We start from the raw sequence: 19215 nt of genomic DNA on the forward strand, positions 1-19215 counted from the left end.
GGGGGCGACACTCGTTTGACACTCAGGGTTACTCCTGGCTATGTGCTCAGAAATCGCCCCTGGCTTGGGGGAACCAAATGGGATGCCGGGGATTGAACTGCAGTCCATCCTAGGCTAGCGCTTGCAAGGCAGGTGCCTTATCTCTAGCGCCAGCTTCTCCGGCCCTTTGTTGTTTTGTTTTGTTTAGTTTTGTTTTTTCACTTAGACAGTCACCTCAAATTGACATGAATGTATGTATCATCAACATTTATGATAACAAAATTTACCTAGTTTTAAGTACCTAATGATTGGTAATATGCTAATATTGTTTGTGAATAGTTGGGAAAAACTAAAAAAAAAAAAAAGAAGAGTGTTAGCATTCTGTGTAAGAATTCTGTGTAGGTTATTTCTTCTCTAGATTATTTAGGGCAGTCTTGCTACTAAAAGGCCATTGCTCGTCTATTACAAGAACTGTGCTCAGGAAAGGAGGTTAGTTGAGTTGTTATTCACAGCTGCTGCTTGCTTCTCAGCCACTGCTTATTCTTATTCTATCTGACTTGTCTTTTAGGTGCTGAGGGTGTAAATGGAGAAGAATCTCTTAACCTGAATGATGCAGATGAAGGATTTTCATCAGGAGCTTCCCTGAGCAGTCAGCCAGTAGGGACCAAACCAGCTTCTTCCCAGAGGGCAAGTTTAAGGAAAGTAGCAGCCGGGCGGTCAGCCAAGGAGAAAGAAACCTCTGCTGTCAAATCCAGCGAAAGCCCTCAAGAATCGGTAGTTCGAAGGCAGTTTGTGCAGCAGCCAGCTGACCTTAGTGTAGATTCAGCTGAGCTAACACCTATGAAGAAACACCTGAGCCTGCCTGCTGGCCAGGTGGTGCCAAAAACCCATAACCTAATCCGGACAGCCAGTGCTTCCTCAAGTAAATCATTTGACTACGTCAATGGCAGTCAAGCAAGTACCAGCATTGGGGTTGGCCTTGAGGGAGTTTCTAATTTAGCAGCTACCAATGCTAATCGATTTTCAACAATCAGTCTGCAAGAAGACAGACTAGGGCAAACTGGAGAGAGCAAAGACCTCCTCAGCGCAGGAGCGCCCTTAACCAAGCAGTCTCGATCCCCGAGTTTCAATATGCAGCTGATATCCCAGGTGTAGTCTTGACAGCCACTCTCATCTCTCTGCTTCCCTTTAAAATGGAACATTTCATTGTGCAGGAAAGTACTTCATCCCACATTGTGAAAATACTACTAGTCATAGTAATCAAATTTGGTTTTAGTTTAGGTGTCTTCATACTGTATTTTGTATGGAAACAGCAATAAGGCTTTTTTCTCCCCATTATCTTCTCTCGGCCTATTCCTTGTAATGTGTGTGAAGCAGTACAGAATGTGTGCATTTTCCACACCTTCCTTTCTCCTTGGGTGACGTGCAATCCCATCGTAGTCTGATCAGTCTCATTTCAACACTGTGAGACGAGGAGATGCTAGAGGAAATGGTGTTTATGATCCCTATGAGATGATTCTTTGGCTTTCTTTACAAAAAATATACAAAACGGGTTTGTTCTCTTAATCTATATACTATGAAGATCACTGGATCATATTTTTTTTTTCTCTCTTAACCAGGAGTGCCTCAAGAGATTCTGCTATGACTTTTGGACTTCTCTGAGTCTGTGCGATCGTTTTCTTGAGAAGCTTGGGGAAAGGTGGTCAAGTGCTGCACTTTTAATTAAAATGAGGGTGGCTCTATTTCCCCCCATCTCCTTTGTCAAGGACACAAATATTCAGTTACTGAGACATTTTAATCAAATTGTGGCCACCTCTAAGAGAGGGCAGGGCTTATGTTTAACTGTGCAATTGATGACGCACTTTCTCAATGGCTCTTTAGTCATTATTAAATGTCTTCCCGCCCTCTTCCCCACTGGGACTTTAAGGCATTTCTGTCCTTAAAGACTGAACAACTAACAAATCAGAGAATCCAAGGGGCATGCTCTATTTTAGGAATGATTGCTGTTTTGGTGCTGGGGTGGGGGTGGAGGGAGGGAACGGGGCAGTCTCTGTTAGCTTTGTATGGGATTGTGCGAATGGAGAATTTTGATAGATTTTTTTTTTAATTTTTCTTTGTGAGCTAATGACTGAAGTAGAACAAGTACGTCTTCAGGTAAAGAGAGGGATTTCTCAACCCACTTTCTGTGCTGTCAGACTATTGGAGAAACCCTTTCAAGCTGCTTTTTTAGATGTACCTAAATTCAGTCAGATATTTTGGGTTAAGAAACCTGAAGTCCTGATAGATTATATACTCCAAGGAAATACACTGATGCTTCAAGGTGACACATTTTTATAGAACATTTCTACCAGGGGTACTGATTTCATTTCTCCTCTAAGGACCACACTGCCTTTGTGTTTATTGTAATGCAGTTTGTGTACCTTCTAATCAATTTATCTGCAGAAGTTTCTCATTTTTATAAGATTTTAAAATCTTGCCAGTAAGCTAGATGTTGAATGTATGTAAGTAGCATTTGGTAACTGCTAAAAGTTTACCAGAAATGCGTTATCAGTTAAAAAAAAATACTCATTCAGTTCTGATATGGTTGGATAAAATTTTATTAAAACTCCATTGGATCTCAGGCACTGATGCTTGAATAAAATAGAAGAGAATATATTGGTTTTTGATAATCATTGTATATTTGACTATATATATATAATGACTGCATATTATCCTTCCACAAATTGTCAGAGCTCTTGCTTTGTCCATTGATATTTTAATTTTATCGTTGTGAAAGAAAAATTATATATACTGACTTTGTAGTAAGCAAGTATTCTAATTAACAGAGTGAAATTTTCTTTTCCCGTTACTTTACAATAGGTTTTGATAAATAAAGTAACCAGAAAAATGCCTCTTGTTTATTTATACCTAAATTATCTCTGAGTTGTTTGTTTAAAAAAAAGAACTTGCTTTTTGAATGATTATAAGAATAATGAAAACCTTGTTTGAATTTTGTGGTTTGGAACATTTTCAGCTTATATGAAAATGAGAAAGTAGAACCTGAACCTAGTATTCATAACATTGCCAAAGTTGGGTATAAATCTAAAAGTTGGTTAAATAGAGGTTTATTGATTTGTAGTATGTATGTGCATCTTATTCATATGTATATATCACAAAAACATATTTTAGATCTTTTAACTAAGGGAGTAAGAATAATGAGAATTCAATAGGAGCTGTAATAAATGAGATGTAAAGGTCTATAATATTTAAGAAAGCAAAGTTTCAGATATGAAGAATATTGTGTTTACTGGACAGCTAATCTGTAGCTAATGGTCAGCCACTGTGTCAGGAAAGTCTGATTTTGAAGCTGGAGGGTTAATTCAGAAAGATGTGCTTCTGTTGGCATCTAAATCCGGAGTGATCTTAAAAGCACAAAGAAATACCAAAGTATAATAATGTCCTGAGAAGACAGCTCATGGAACACATGTTTTGCATGTGAGACCTCTGGATCAATCTTTGGCACCATGTAGCTTCTTTTTTTTTTTTTTTTTTTTTTTTTTTTTTTTTTGTTTTTGGGCCACACCCAGTGACGTTCAGGGGTTACTCCTGGCTATGCGCTCAGAAGTCGCTCCTGGCTTGGGGGACCATATGGGACGCCAGGGGATCGAACCGCGGTCCGTCCAAGGCTAGCGCAGGCAAGGCAGGCACCTTACCTCTAGCGCCACCGCCCGGGCCCCACCATGTAGCTTCTTGAGTGCCATTCCCATCAAGGCTCAGGGGTTACTCCTGGCTATGCGCTCAGAAGTCGCTCCTGGCTTGGGGGACCATATGGGACGCCGGGGGATCGAACTGCAGTCCGTCCTAGGCTAGCGCAGGCAAGGCAGGCACCTTACCTCCAGCGCCACCGCCCGGCCCCTTTTGTCGTTTTTTTGTTTTTGTTTTTGGTGGGTAAAGGCATGCTAATTTGATTTCCGGCATCTTATATGGTCCCCGGAACCAGGAGTGATTTCTGAGCATAGAGTCCAGGAGTAACTACTGAGCTTCACCAAGTGTGGGCTTCCCCCCAAAAAAAAAAAGAAAATGAGTTATGGGACCAGCACAATAGTACAGTTATAGGGTGCTTGCCTTGCATCAGCTGACATGGCTTTAATTCCAGCATCCAGTATGGTCCCACCAAACATTGCCAAGAGTTCATAAGTATCACACCAGTGTGCCCCCCCCCCCGGAAAAAAAAAAGTGGGGCCGGAGAGATAGCATATCGGTAGGGCTTTTGCCTTGGCCAATAAAGGACAGAAGGTGGCTCGGTTCCTGGCATCCCATATGGTCCCCTGAGCCTGCCAGGAGCAATTTCTAAGCTCAGAGTCAGGAGTAACCCTGAACGCCACTGGGTATAACCCCCCCCCCCCCAAAAAAAAAAAACTACAACAAGTTACACCTAAGGGCCAGAAAAATAGCTTAGTGTATACTATGTATGAGAGGCTTAAATTTGATCCTAGCACCACCTGGTCCCACAGGTGCCCAGAAACCTTGCCCTACCAAAAAAAATTAACTAAAATACAGTTTGTGGAATGTTCAGTTTAAGGAATTTTATATATTGGTATTTGTACACGTGCATACCCATGAATGTTTCAGAACTCTTTAACATTTTGGTTCTTTAATGTTCTTGGGGAGGGTCAGTGCTCCTTAGAAGACAAGTACTTGGCATAGCTATGCAGGCCTATAAGGTCAGTGCTGAACCCATTGGGCCATCAGTACTGCCCTACCCTATGCTACCAGGAGTCAAAGACCACATGCACAGCATTGCACTGTGGCCCTTTGAGCTATTACCCTGTGTGCTATGATTTTAAATGATGTGATTTGGCTCTAGTAAAAAAAATGTTTTATCTGATTCCATCTTTATAATTAGGGTCTAGAATGGATTTTATGTTAAATTTGCTCAGCAAATCATGTCCTTTTGGAGGGGCCACACCCATTTGACACTCAGGGTTACTCCTGGCTATGGGCTCAGAAATCGCTCCAGGCTTGGGGGACCATATGGGACACGGGGGATCAAACCGCCATCCGTCCTATGCAAGAACGTGCAAGGCCTTATGCCCTGCACCACCACTCTGGCCCCATAATCATATCATTTTTAAGAGATTTTTAATTATTGCTTTTTTTGGTATTTTAAAGTTTTTAGATATAAATCTGTTCAGTCTATGCCAGGGACCAGAGAGATAATTAGAAGTTAAGACAAGAGGGCCAGAGTGATAGCACAGCAGTAAGGCATTTGCCTTGCATGTGGCTGATCTGGAATGGACCCGGGTTCGGTTCCTGGCAACCCATATGGTCCCCGGAGCCTGCAAGGAGTGACTTCTGAGCGAAGAACCTGGGAGTAACCCCTGAGTGCTGCCAGGTGCGGCCCAAAACAAACAAACAAAAAACTTAAGACACTTGACTTGCACTTGGCCTTCATCTCAACACTATATGGTCCCCTAAACATTGCCCTCCAAAGGACATATTTTGTCCTTACATGACCTTTAAATAGTTCCGTTAAAAGAAATGACATTGATCCTTATGAATGCTAGTAAGGCAGACGGCAGACATACCTGTTTTTTTATAAATTGATGCCATCCATGCCAATTTGGATTAAAAAATATAAAAATACCTGATTTAAAATCACTCTTCTCTGTGATATAAACTTAGAATCATGTTACTAGAAAGAAAATTCTAAGGTTTTACATTCTGTAAAATTTAAAGTGAGAAGCTAACTTAGAAGTACAACTTTAGGGCAGGGCGTTTGCCTTGTATGTGGCCGATCCTGGTTTGATCCCTGGCATTGCATATAGTTTCCGAGCCTGTCAGGAGTGATTTCTGAGTGCAGAGCCAGGAGTAACACCTGAGCACAGCTGGGTATAGTCCTAAAACAAAAACAAACAAAAAAGCAAGACTTTAAAATATAAAAATAGGGTCCGGATAGATAGCATGGAGGTAAGGCATTTGCCTTGCATGCAGAAGGATGGTGGTTTGAATCCTGGCATCCCATATGGTCCCCCGAGCCCTCCAGGAGCGATTTCTGAGCGTAGAAGCCAGGAGTAACCCCTGCCGGGTATGATCCAAAAAACAAACATATATATATATATATATATATATATATGCTTGAGACCCATGGAGGAATGCTTCTAATTTGAAATTCTGACCTCCTGCCCTCTCAATTATTTTGTGCCTATCATAGCCAAAATTTTGTGCTTGAAGAAACCCTAGAAATAATATAGCTAATTTTCCAACACTCTACCCCTATATATATATATATATATATATATATATATATATATATATATATAAAACTAAATCAAATTCCTATCTATGTTAATGCATATTCATATCCCACTGCTCATATGGTTAATGTGATATGTAGCTCCCCATTTTTGCAGTTTCTTTTGTTCACTCTATGAACAGAGAATATTAAGTATTAAATATATTGAGAAATGTAGGTACCTGTAAATTTTTCTAACTTAGGCCTTACTATTTTATGCCACATAACAGTTGTATGCTGTCACTTTCTAGTTGATTCTATTTCAGAGAATATATTTAAATGCAAAGATCTACCTAATGAAATAAGTAGTGATCAGTGTTTCTAGATGTTTTAAAGTAATTTTCAAATCAGACTGAACCCAGGTTTGTCCCAGGTCAGCCACGTGCAATGCAAATGCCCTACTGCTGTACTATCACTCCAGCCCTTGTAACACTTTAATTTTAAGAAACAGGTTACTTGAAAATCAGTTAGAAATTGATAGAAAATGAGATAGAAATTTGCCATATTATAAGAATATGGAATGCAGTGTGAAATTAACAGTCAGTGCTAATAAAAGCATGTGCAACCAGATTGGCATAATTTTTATTGCCAAGGTGGTCAATGTTAATAATGTCAAAATTTAGTATTATCTTTGTGCCTAGTTATACTGGCACTGAACATACATAGGAAATACTAATGAGTCAATCACTGTGCATTTAAAGTTTTTGATGACCCTGTAAATTTGATGATTCCAAGGCCTTAGAATGAGAAGAGTCATCACCCAATCATTGCTTATGCAGGTACCTTTCTCCTCCCCCTAAACACACAACTACAAAACTTTGGAAGCTTTCATTCTTAGAATTTTTGTGGTTTTATTAGACAGATGAGAAATTTGTAACAGAGCAAACAGTTCAGGACAAAAGTTAGTGGTGAGCTGGAAATTATGTAAAACAACTTGGCAGCATAGTATATAAAAATGAAAGTTCTTGGGCCCGGAGAGATAGCACAGCGGTGTTTGCCTTGCAAGCAGCCGATCCAGGACCAAAGGTGGTTGGTTCGAATCCCGGTGTCCTGTATGGTCCCCCGTGCCTGCCAGGAGCTTTTTCTGAGCAGATAGCCAGGAGTAACCCCTGAGCAATGCCGGGTGTGGCCCAAAAACAAAAAAAAAATGAAAGTTCTTGATTTTATTTCTGAATTTTGAAAAATGGTTTACAGATTAAGACATATTTAGTGTCTGCTATCATGCTGTTACATTCTACAAATTTTTGTTTGTTTGGGGGCCACACCTGGCGGCGCTCAGGGCCTACTCCTGACTCTGCACTCAGAAATCGCTCCTGGCAGGCTGGGGGAACCTGTGGGATGCCAGGGATAGAACCTTGGTCAGTCCTGGGTCAGCGACATGCAAGGCAAATGCCCTACTGCTGTGCTATCACTCCAGCCCCTCTACAAATTAGACCCCCACATTCAAAGTAGATATAGCTTAAAGTATAAATGGGATTTTTTTTTAATTTGATACGTTTTAGAATTTCTTTTCCTTTTTTGGTGTTTGGGCCATCCAGGCAGTGCTTAGGGGTTAATCCGTGGCTCTACATTCAGGAATTATTCCTGGTGGTAGTCAGGAGCCTTATGGGATTCTGAGGATCAAACTTCGGTTGGCTCCATGCAAGGCAACTGCCCTACCCTGCTGTACTATCTTTACGGCCCCAAAGAAATTTTTTATTTTCCCAAAAGATCAATGAATTGGACAGTTTATCCCTAACTACAGAATTAATAACAATTTTATTATCTGTATTTTAATGTTTTCCCATCTCAAAACTCACCAAAGAAAATATATCAACTAAATACAAATTATAAAGTATTAACTAAAAAGTAGCCTCTTAAAAAAAAAAAAGCCTCTTTAACTTAAAGGGTTATTTGTATCCCTGGGGGAAATAAAAATTCAAAGGAAAAATATTTAAAGGAGCTTCCTCCATTTATGATTATGAGATTTCATTTAAGATTTTGTAAGTAAAAATGCAGTTTTATACTTCCTAATAAAACTGCCAGGTAAAAGTTAAATCCAATGTTACACCTTAGTGTATATGAATGTGCCATAAGAAGTAACTCAAATTAAGGGTTCTGCTCACCAGTACTAAATTAAGAATATGGGGTTAGTGGGATTTCCTAAAATTGCTATCTTGTATAATATGGTGACTTTAAAAAAAAGTAGGATTGAAGAAGTTTTGGAAATGCACCTTTTTAAATAGGCAATGACAATTATTTCCTATAGGCTTTAATGTTGACTGAAAAGGTATGTTTACATAATTTATGTACATAATCATGGTGTATTTCTTTTGGAGAAAAGTTAAGAAAAGCTAAAATACTGCTTAGATTTATAGACCTATAAAAATAAACTATTGAGTGATTTTTTTAAACATATGAGTAAACTATTTTATCTGATATTCCAAAAAGTTTTATAAGTATCTTTTCCATATTAATGGTTAAAAAGGAACAAATTATTGATCAATTAATTTGGAAAGAGAAGGTTGACTTTCTAGCAATTAGTTATGTAGGTTTTGGGTGTTTTTTTTTTTTTAAGTTTTATCCTCAAACTGAATGACAGTTAATACTGTATGATCCATGTGTCATTTTAAAGTATTTGTAATATGTTTATTGGTTAGTTTACAGTGAATCTTTTTTATTAAAATAAATATACTGGCTTTATATTCAGTTTAACTAGTTAAGTGAAACAGTTTATGTGGTGTAAAGATTACCTTTCCACTTTTAATTTTAACCAGTATCAACCTATAGCTTGGTTTAAACTTCCCAATTATTCAGAAATAGTGCTGGTGAAAATCATCATAAGTTAGGCATGAAAAAACTATGATCTCTATTGATCAGTGTCCTTCTAAACCTAGCACTAGTGAAAATCTTCATTTTTTTCAGAGCTGAAGAAAAAACATTAAAACTCATGTTATTGGTGCATGTAAGCCATTATAATAAACTGTCTTACTGAACTGGTTAATGCTGTTGATTGTTGAAATGTGAAATGTAGTTATTGTTGACTATGTAAATATCTGCCAGAGATGAGAAATATTTTAAGTTATTGTAAATAAAGATGTATAAAATACAATCTGCGATGCAGAAAAATATCTAAGATGTTAAATATTGTGTTTCTTGAGAGATGTGTAATTTTCTGTAGATGTATCTAGTTCCATTAAGAATGTAAATTTTCTTTTGTACAGTATAAAATACAGTTTATTTGGCCTTTGATGGATTTCCTGAGTTGTTAATTGTCCTTAAATATCATGTACCTTGATTCTACAGTGATAGTAAAGTGGGTAGAGTGCTTGCCTTACACATAGCCAGTCCAGGTCAGGTTCAACCCCAGCATCTCATATGATCCCCCAAGCCTATCAGAAATGATCCTCGGGGGGCCAGAGAGATAGCATGGAGGTAAGGCGGTTGCCTTTCATGCAGGAAGTCATCGGTTCGAATCCCGGTGTCCCATATGGTCCCCCGTGCCTGCCAGGAGCAATTTCTGGAGCCAGAAATAACCCCTGAGCACTGCCGGGTGCAAAAACCAAAAAAAAAAAAAAAAAAAAAAAAAAAAAAGAAATGATCCTCGGGCCCGGAGAGATAGCACAGCGGCGTTTGCCTTGCAAGCAGCCGATCCAGGACCAAAGGTGGTTGGTTCGAATCCCGGTGTCCCATATGGTCCCCCGTGCCTGCCAGGAGCTATTTCTGAGCAGATAGCCAGGAGTAACCCCTGAGCAACGCCGGGTGTGGGCCCCCCCCCCAAAAAAAAAGAAATGATCCTCAAGTCCAGAGCCAGTATCTCTTCCAGGTGTGGCCTCCAAACAAAATAAGTCATATTCCATTAAATTAAGACAATTTAAAATGCATTTGGGCTATGTGTAGTTATATGTGTGCCACAAAGTAACATGAAAATAGTAAATCTAAGATAATATGATACACTTTTGTATGTTATAGCTGAGTAGTTGAGACAGAACTGTATCTTTGAACTTTGCAAAGAAAATAGGTTAATTGCATAATATTCAGATATATTTAATATTTTTCAGATGAAGTTCAACTGTTTTCATGTGAAACCATTTTCTTTCCAAGTCCGTAATAAAGAAGAGCCAACATTACACTACATTCACATCCTTTTTAGTGATGTGTGAAAGTACATCTTCTGTCATACTTACCCTTGGAGTATGTTCAATACGATGCCTTGCTTCTCTTCCTCTCTCTATACTTTGTCTTGTGTCTTTTCTCCTTCATATGTACTATTCCTTTTAGCTTTACTTCGGTTTTGCAATACAAGTTAGGTTTTTAAATAAATATCTTGTTTCTTATGTCTATCCAAAATCGCTGAGGAATTGGCAGTTTCTGAAGAGATGATTAAAGGCTGTTTACCCTTTTTTTTTTTTTTTTTTGGGCTACCCTCGTGACGCTCAGGGGTTACTCCTGGCTATGCACTCAGAAATCACTCCTGGCTTGGGAGAGGGGCCATAGGGGAAGCTGGGGGGTTTGAACCACAGTCTGTCCTAGGCTAGTGTGGACAAGGCAGATGCTTTACCGCTTTCGCCACCGCTCTGACCCCTACCCATTTTTCTAACTTGACTCATCTTTATCAATTAGAAAGATTGAGGGGCCGGAGAGATAGCACAGCAGTGTTTGCCTTGCAAGCAGCCAATCCAGGACCTAAGGTGGTTGGTTCGAATCCTGGTGTCCCTATGGTCCCCCGTGCCTGCCAGGAGCTATTTCTGAGCAGATAGCCAGGAGTAACCCCTGAGCAACGCCGGGTGTGGCCCAAAAACCAAAAAAAAAAAAAAAAAAAAGGAAAGAAAGATTGAGATTCACCTGTTTAGTTTTAATTTTCTGATTTTATTAAAAGTACAACATTGTTCACTTTAAAAACCTTAGAACATAGAGAAAGTACAAAGAAAGTCACTCCAAGGTACTTTAAGAAATGAGGCTGAGGGCCTGGAGAGATAGCACAGCGGCGTTTGCCTTGCAAGCAGCCGATCCAGGACCAAAGGTGGTTGGTTTGAATCCCGGTGTCCCATATGGTCCCCCGTGCCTGCCAGGAACTATTTCTGAGCAGACAGCCAGGAGTAACTACTGAGCACCGCCGGGTGTGGCCCAAAAACCAAAAAAAAAAAAAAAAAAAAAAAAAAAGAAATGAGGCTGAATCCATGGTACAGCAGGTAATATATATAATAGTCTGATACTATTGCCTTGCATATGGCCAAAATAAGTCCAACCCTGGCACTCAAGTCCCCTGAGCACTACCTGATGCAGCCCCAAACAAAAAAGGTACTGTGATAAGTGTTGAATATTGGGACTGAGGAGCTATCTCAGAATGTATTCCTTCAAGACCTGCAGTTTGATCCCTGGCACTCTCTGGTCTGTCTCACTCACTCTGAGTAATACTACACATCAGAATCCTGGTGTCAATAACTGTCAGGCCCAAACCTCTGGGCCAAGGATCTCATGTGTGGTTCCATGCCTCTGCTGGAGAGATCTTCCCCCAAATGAATATTAATACAGTGGTACTATTTTTTCAAAATAACTCTAATTCATGTCAGTATTAGTTTTTTGTGTGGGGGAAGATGGGGGTCGCGCCCAGCAATGTTCAGGAGTTACTCATGGCTCTGCACTTAGAAATGACTTCTAGGGGCCGGGTAGGTGGCGCTGGAGGTAAGGTGTCTGCCTTGCAAGCGCTAGCCAAGGAAGGACCGCGGTTCGATCCCCCGGTGTCCCATATGGTCCCCCCCAAGCCAGGGGCGATTTCTGAGCACATAGCCAGGAGTAACCCCTGAGCATCAAACGGGTGTGGCCCAAAATCCAAAAAAAAGAAAAAAGAAAAAAAGAAAAGAAATGACTTCTAATAGGCTCAGGGAACCATATGGGATGCTGTTGATTGAATCCTGATCAGCTGCATGCAAGGCAAATGCCCTACCCACTGTGCTATTGTTCTGGCCCTATGTCAGTATTTTATACAACTCTGGTACTTTGTCACAATATTTTATGCCCAAAGATCCTCCCAATGTAAATTAAACAAGAATTTTTTTCCTTAAGTATTTAATTTTTTAATAAATTCTTTTCATTGAATCACCGTTAGTAATAAAGTAGTTCTCGAATTTCTGTCATATAATGTATAAGACCCAGCCCTTCACCAGTGCACATGTCTTCAACTTATCCTGTCACCCCCCTACTGCTTTCTCCCTGTTGCCTACCTCTGTGGCAAAAATTTCACTCTCTTTTTTTCCTTTTAGACACTGGTTTACAATATTATTGCTGAAGAGGAGGTATCATGCCTATCACCTTTTTCCCTTCCAACATCCAGTTCTTGGCCAGAGAGGTTATTTCCAACTATCAATGTCAAAGTGGTCCCTTCTCTACCCCAACTGCACTGAACACTCTTTGTGGCAAGCTTCTTACAATGGACTGGCCCTCCTGGATCTTGTCTTGTTCTCTTTGGATATATCTTTTTTTATATACCCCGCAAATGAGTGAGATTATTCTATTTCCATTACTCTCCCTCTGACTCATTTTGCTTAGCATAATAATCTTTGTCCATGTATAAGCAAATTTCAAGACTTTTCCCAATAACCATGTAGTATTCCATTGTGTAGATTACTAGTTTATTTAACCACTCCTCTGTTCTCAGGCACTTGGGTTGTTGAGTCTGGCTATTGTGAATAGTACTGCAATAAATACAGGAGTCCAGATGCCTTTTCTGCACTGTTTTTGGGTTCCTAGGGTATATTCCTAGGAAGGCCATTGTAGGTCATATGGCAGCTCAGTTTCTAGTTTTTTGAGAAGTATCCATATTTTCTAAAAAGGCTGGACAGTTGAAATTCCCACTAGCAATATATAAGTCCCTTTCTCTCAGCATCTCTCAACAACTATGCTAAACAGCAACATTTATTTGGTGTTTCAGCTATGCCAGACAACATTCTGTTAAGTTGGTTGTGGGTTTTTGTTTTTTGTTTTTTTGGCAGGGGTGGGTCCACACCCGATGACACTCAGGGGTTATTCCTGGCTATACGCTCAGAAATCGCTCCTGGCTTGGGGGACCATATGGGACGCTGGGGGGATTGAAGCTTGATGTGCAAGGCAAATACCCTACCACTGCGCCATCGCTCTGGCCCCCAAATTTCACCTTGAGCCAAAGTGCTAGCACAGTGGGTAGGGATGGCATTTGCCTTGAATGCGGCCGACCTGGTTTGATCTTGGCATCCAATATAGTCCCGGCGCCTGCCAGGAGCGATTTCTGAGCAGAACCAGGAGTAATCACCAAGTGGAGCTGGATGTGGCCAATAAATAAGTAAATAAGTAAATAAATAAATAAATAAATAAATTCACCTTTTGGCCGCCTTCTTATCAACTCAACTGTCAGGTTTCAGTTTGAACATTTCTTCGGAGGAAATCGCTCTAGACCTTTTGTCCTGTTATAGATGCTCGACACCAAGTGCAATAACCACTGGATTTTCTATATCATAGTTTCCCAGGACTGTAGGCATAACATCTCCCCCTCCATTGTGTCTACTAGTGCATCTTTTTTTTTTTCTTTTTTCTTTTGGTTTTTGGGTCACACCCGGCAGCGCTCAGGGGTTACTCCTGGCTCTACGCTCAGAAATTGCTCCTGGCAGGCACAGGGGACCATATAGGATGCCGGGATTGAAACCACCGTCCTTCTGCATGGAAGGCAAACGCCTTACCTCCATTCTATCTCGCCGGCTCCAAGTGCACCTTTCTTACCTTGTGTTCAGGCCACCATGCTGCTTTTACTAGAATGAATGAATGAATGAGCCTTACCCAATAACCCAGTGAGGAATATGAGTGAGCCTGAAGTCCATTCCATTTTTTTAAAACTTTATTTATTTTGGGGTTTTTTGGGGGGTCACCCATGCGGCGCTCAGGGGGTAACACTGTCTCTGCGCCCAGAAATCGCTCCTGGCAGGCACTAGGGACCGACCATATGGGATGCTGGGATTCGAACCACCGTCTGCTGGATCCGCTGCGTGCAAGGCAAACACTCTACCGCTGGGATATCTCTCCGGCCCCATTCCTTTTTTTTTTTTTTTTTTTTTTTTTTTTTTTTTTTAGTTTTTGGGCCACACCCGGCGGCGTTCAGGGCTTATTCCTGGCAGGCTTGGGGGACCATCTGGGATGCCAGGAATCGAACCCGGGTCCGCTCCGGGTGGGCCACGTGCAAGGCAAACGCCTTACTGCTGTGCTATATCACTCGGGCCCCTTAAGTCCATTCTTAATCTTCACTCTCTTTTCTCTACTCACTCTTCTTTCCCCATCTCTCCACACTATTCCCAGCCTGATCCCATCTCCAAGTCAGTACCGACCTCAACATTCTGTCCTGTATTTTTGGGGATGCTTGGGAACCAACTCAGAGCCTAGTTCCCCTCCTTCCTCTTCCAAACTCCTGAACTGCTCGGAATCCTATACTTCCCACCAAATGCGATTAACTTTATTTATTTTAACGCGGCGTCATTCCTATCTTCCTCGAAATAAAGCACCTAGACAAACAAGCAAACTCCCAGGCCAAGCCTTGAGCTCAATTAGGAGTGCAAGAGTGACCCGGCTCCGACCGCCCCGGGCCGCCCCCGGAAGCGGAAGCGGAAGCAGAAGCAGAAGCAGAAAGAGCTCCCGCAACCCGACGCTCCGGGAGTCCTTTCCGTCACTTTTCTGGTCCAAAGGGCTCCTCCCATTGGTCAATAGCGCCGTCACTCTTGACCTTCTCCGCTCCCTATTGGTGCTCTGGCACTCCGCCCCCCTGCGCAGGGCGGGAGATTCGCTGTGCGGGAGCTGGGCCTGCCCGGCCCTGCCCTTCCCTCCCCTTCCCTTCCAGTGCACGGCACCGACCCTTTCCCCTCTCGGACCAGGTCGGCCTCCTGTGCACCGACGACTCAGGCGTGCGTGGCGGGGCCTGTGGCCGCTGGTCCCCCTCCGGCCGGCGAGGTGAGTCGGGGTTTGTTTCCCCGCGGCCACTTCTAGCCGTGTCCCCGCGCCTACTCTTTGCTCCGACCCCGATAATCCAACGACGAGGAGCCCCGCAGCGCCCCAGACAGCGGCTAAGAGCCCGAGACCGGGGCCCGGGCCGCGGAGGCCCGAGCAGGAGGAGTGGATCCCGCCCCGGGGACTCCTTTCTGATACTTGGGCACCGGGGAGCCCCAATAAGCTCCGCCGGCTGCAGCAGCCGTCACCCTGGGCTGATGGGGGGACATTACTGGGCTTGCAAGGGAGTTACCAGAGCCCGCCCTTTGGGTAGAGCTTTTACAACGGGAAGAGATGCATGTGTTGAAGGGGCGTCGTCTTCACTGAAATTCCTGCTATCGGAATTCAATTTACTGCAACAGTTGCTCCGTCCGCGAGCTCACTTGCTGCAGGAAGGGGAATGGTGGGGGCCCTGCACCACCCAGGGATGGAGTTAGCATTATTTTAGGATCGGATGCAACTTTTGGGCACAGGCTGGACTAGTTTACAAATGTCTGGCCTCCTCTGGCTCATCTATGTGTGCATTAATTGATGGCTTTTCCCCATCAGTGTTCAAGGCTTTACCCCACCCCCCTCATCATCTATTGAGGGGATCTAGAGAGATGTACATGAAATTAAAAAAAGTCAAAAAATGATCATTGCACATATTAAACTAGCAGTTTCATTCATCTCCTTGACTGGGTCTATGATCTGTTCTTATATTGTTGTAACAACTTTGCTCTGAGTTACTGAATTATGTTAAGGTGGAGTCCAGGCTTATCTCTTTTAAAATTGCTACTTAACCAGTCATTTATACCATTTTTTGTGGGAGGGAAATTAGGGTTTTGTATTTTGGAGGGGTTGAGGGTTTGGGGGAGTCACGCCTCGATGTACCTAGGCTGTTCTCAGGGATCCCTGACCTTGTTCTGATGGATCATTTCTGGTTGTCTCATTGTAGGCTGTTTGGAAGCCCCAACCAGCCAGCTGCACGTGAGGGAAAAATATACAACAAATCCTTGGGTTAAGACTCAAAGGAGATTATGTTGCTGCAGCACTTATTGCCACTGTATTGCTTTTTAGTGAATGGCTTGAAAGTATTTCACTTAGCAATACTCAAGAATATGCCTAGAAGGTTAGATGGCATTTTAAAATTTGCATCTTATTGTGAATGTTAGTGTTTTTCCCTTTCTTCAGAAATTGCTCAAAAAAGAGGAAGAAAAAGATTCCTTTATAGATGTTACTTGAGGTTGATGATTCTTTATCTTATAATAAGATGTCTTAAAAAGGCCTGAGAGATGGGGCCGGAGTGGTGGTGCAAGTGGTAAGGTGCTGCCCACATTTGCCTGCTCTAGCCTCAGATGGACCGAGGTTCGATCCTCCAACATCCCAAGCCAGGAGCGATTTCTGAGCGCATAGCCAGGAGTAACCAACCCCTGAGCATCACCGGGTGTGGACCAAACCCCCCCCCCCCCAAAAAAAAAGGCCTGTGAGATTGCACAGCTGTAGGGCATGTACTTTGGATGCAGGGCCCAGGACCGATGGTATTTCAATTCCTGGCATCCTATATGCTTGTCTGCCAGGGGCGATTTCTGAGCACAGAGCTAGAAGTAACTCCTGAACATCGCCGGTTGTGACCCAAAAATCAAAAAAAAAAAAGTGACCAAACCCTGAACCCTCCATAACTGAGTTAGGGGCAGGCTGATTTCAGCAAGGTTATTTTGTTCCATGCCATAGGTAAATTACTCAGGGGACTATTCACCCAGAATATTGAGTTTTATTTTCCCTTGAAAATATTTGGAGGGTGTGGACTTTCTCAACATGGCATCAGGGCAACTCCCAAAGAGAATCAGCTTAGCAAGATGTATGGTCCTGTTTTCTGGGTGGGCTTGGGGATCATATGTGGTGCCAGAGATTTAACCCAGGTTAGCTGCATGTAAAGCAAGTGCCCTACCTGCTGTACTCTGGCTCTAACGCTCCATTTACTTGCTTATATAATGATCACTCTTGAACACAGAACGAGATATAGCCTCTGAGCACTTCTGGATATGACCCTCAAGAGACAAAACTTATATGTCAAAAAAAGAATGTTTTGGAGGCTGGACAGATAGTATAGTGGGTAGCATTTGCTCCACAGGTGACTGACTTGGGTTTGACCCTCCTGTTACCCAAATGGTTCCCAAGCCTTCCAGGAGGCATCCCTGAGCACCACTGGGTGTGGCCCCAAAACAAACCCCAAAAGTAACTTTTTAAGTACAAATATTGACATAATTGTAGTCACCTTTTGGGGGGGGATCATACCTGGTGGCGCCCAGAGGTTACTCCTGGTGCAGTGCTCAGAAATCACTCCTGGTGCAGTGCTCAGAAATCGCTCCTGGCAGGCTCAGGACCATATGGGATGCCAGGATTCGAACCACCATTTGTTCTGGGTCTACTTCATGCACGGCAAACACCCTACCTCTGTGCGCTCTCTCCGGTCCCTGTAGTCAACTTTTTTAATTCACCCAAATTCATCATATTAAAGACAATACATGACTACAAAGACAGTCCATTGGGTAGCTTCTAATATCCTTCAAGATTAGAGAGCTAGTTCAGGAGCTAAGGCATTTGCCTTCAGTGTGGTCAACTTCAAGCCACATATGACATCTTTCCCTTACTCCCCCAATACTTCCTAGGGCCACTCCTGAGTACAGAACCCAGAATAATAGGGCATATTTTTTAAAACTACATAAAACAAAAACAAAACACCCCCCCCACAGAAACCAATAAAAAAGCAACTGCTTTGGGGCCAGCGAGGTGGCGTTAGAGGTAAGGTGTCTGCCTTGCAAGCGCGGACCGTGGTTCGATCCCCTGGCGTCCCATATGGTCCCCCTAAGCCAAGAGCACTTAGCCAGGAGTAACCCCTGAGCATCAAATTGGTGTGGCCCGAAAAACCAAAGGAAAAAAAAAGAAAGAAAGAAACTGCTTTGCCTTGCATGCATCTGATTCGAGTTTAATCCCCAACACCAAATAAGCCCAATCAGGAGTGATCCTTGAGTGCAAAGCCAGGTGTAAGTCCTCAAATAAATATTTTAATTGATTAAGAGTGGTATAATATTGCTAATATAGTTTCTTATGCACATAACTCTAATATCAGTGATGTGCTCACCTCCCTCCCTCAGTGCCTTTCCCTTTTAAGCCACTCCCTAACTCAAAAAAAAAGTCTGCTGTAATTTAAATGAAAAAGTATTTCTAGGGCTGTGCTTCAGAGGAAGAACACCTGCCTTGCATACCTCGCTGTAGTCCTTTTGGCCACCTTGTCTGCTATGCTATCTCTCTGATCAGATAAGGAAGATTTGAGGACATCTGCATACATATATAATATTAAAATATGCCTCACATGATATAAATGTTCAGATTTTAATATTCAGTACAGCTCATTTTTCTTTAAGGCCTTCTGATCAAAACAGTAATGATGATTGTTTTGCATTCTGCCATAATATAATCATAATTACCCTGACTTTATTGAAATTCAGAAACTGCTCACTTCAACAGCACCTATACTGAAATTCAGAAACATCTTTGGTTTGCTTTCCTTTTTCCAATTCGCACAACTTGACAGTTTTGTTGTTTTTATTTTTCCGATTACAGGTGACTATCTGAATTTTCCAGTTGCAGAATATGTAATACCTTGAAAGGTAAATGAGAACTGAGCCCTGCCATTTCAGCGTGCTGATTATCAAAAGAAAATGGTGGTTGGGGTAGGAGGATGGCTCAGAGGCTATTGTGCATACTTTGCATGGGGTAGCTTTTTGCTTTATCTCTGACTTGCTGATGGGAGCAAATCTCTGAGAAGTGTGGCCCCAAAACCAAAAAAAGTATCAAGTATCGGATGAATCAAGTAACTGATTCATCAGAGACACTGAAATGCACACAGTCAATAATCTGTTTTTAGGGGCCAGAGAAGTAATAAAGTAGCTAAGGTATTTCCTTGCCTTGCATGTAGCCAACCTGGATTCAATCCC

The 19215-nt window shown here is 42.1% G+C and overlaps 2 protein-coding genes across 2 annotated transcripts in view; both read left to right on the forward strand.

The window, feature by feature from the left end:
- Window positions 1-1538, forward strand: part of HYCC2 (hyccin PI4KA lipid kinase complex subunit 2) — a 49950-nt gene extending 48412 nt beyond the window's left edge. The window contains exon 12 of the mRNA XM_049773209.1: window positions 548-1538. Within this exon, the coding sequence (XP_049629166.1) occupies window positions 548-1134 (587 nt within the window). The 3' untranslated portion in view covers window positions 1135-1538. The remainder of the gene's footprint in view (window positions 1-547) is intronic.
- A 13503-nt stretch (window positions 1539-15041) lies between these two features.
- The window catches only part of ORC2 (origin recognition complex subunit 2), a 46514-nt gene continuing 42340 nt past the window's right edge, over window positions 15042-19215 (forward strand). The window contains exons 1-2 of the mRNA XM_049773211.1: window positions 15042-15199; window positions 18842-18888. The gene's annotated coding sequence lies outside the window, so the exon portion shown is untranslated. The remainder of the gene's footprint in view (window positions 15200-18841; window positions 18889-19215) is intronic.

The sequence above is a fragment of the Suncus etruscus genome, chromosome 5 (assembly GCF_024139225.1).
Source record: "Suncus etruscus isolate mSunEtr1 chromosome 5, mSunEtr1.pri.cur, whole genome shotgun sequence".
NCBI lineage: Eukaryota > Metazoa > Chordata > Mammalia > Eulipotyphla > Soricidae > Suncus > Suncus etruscus.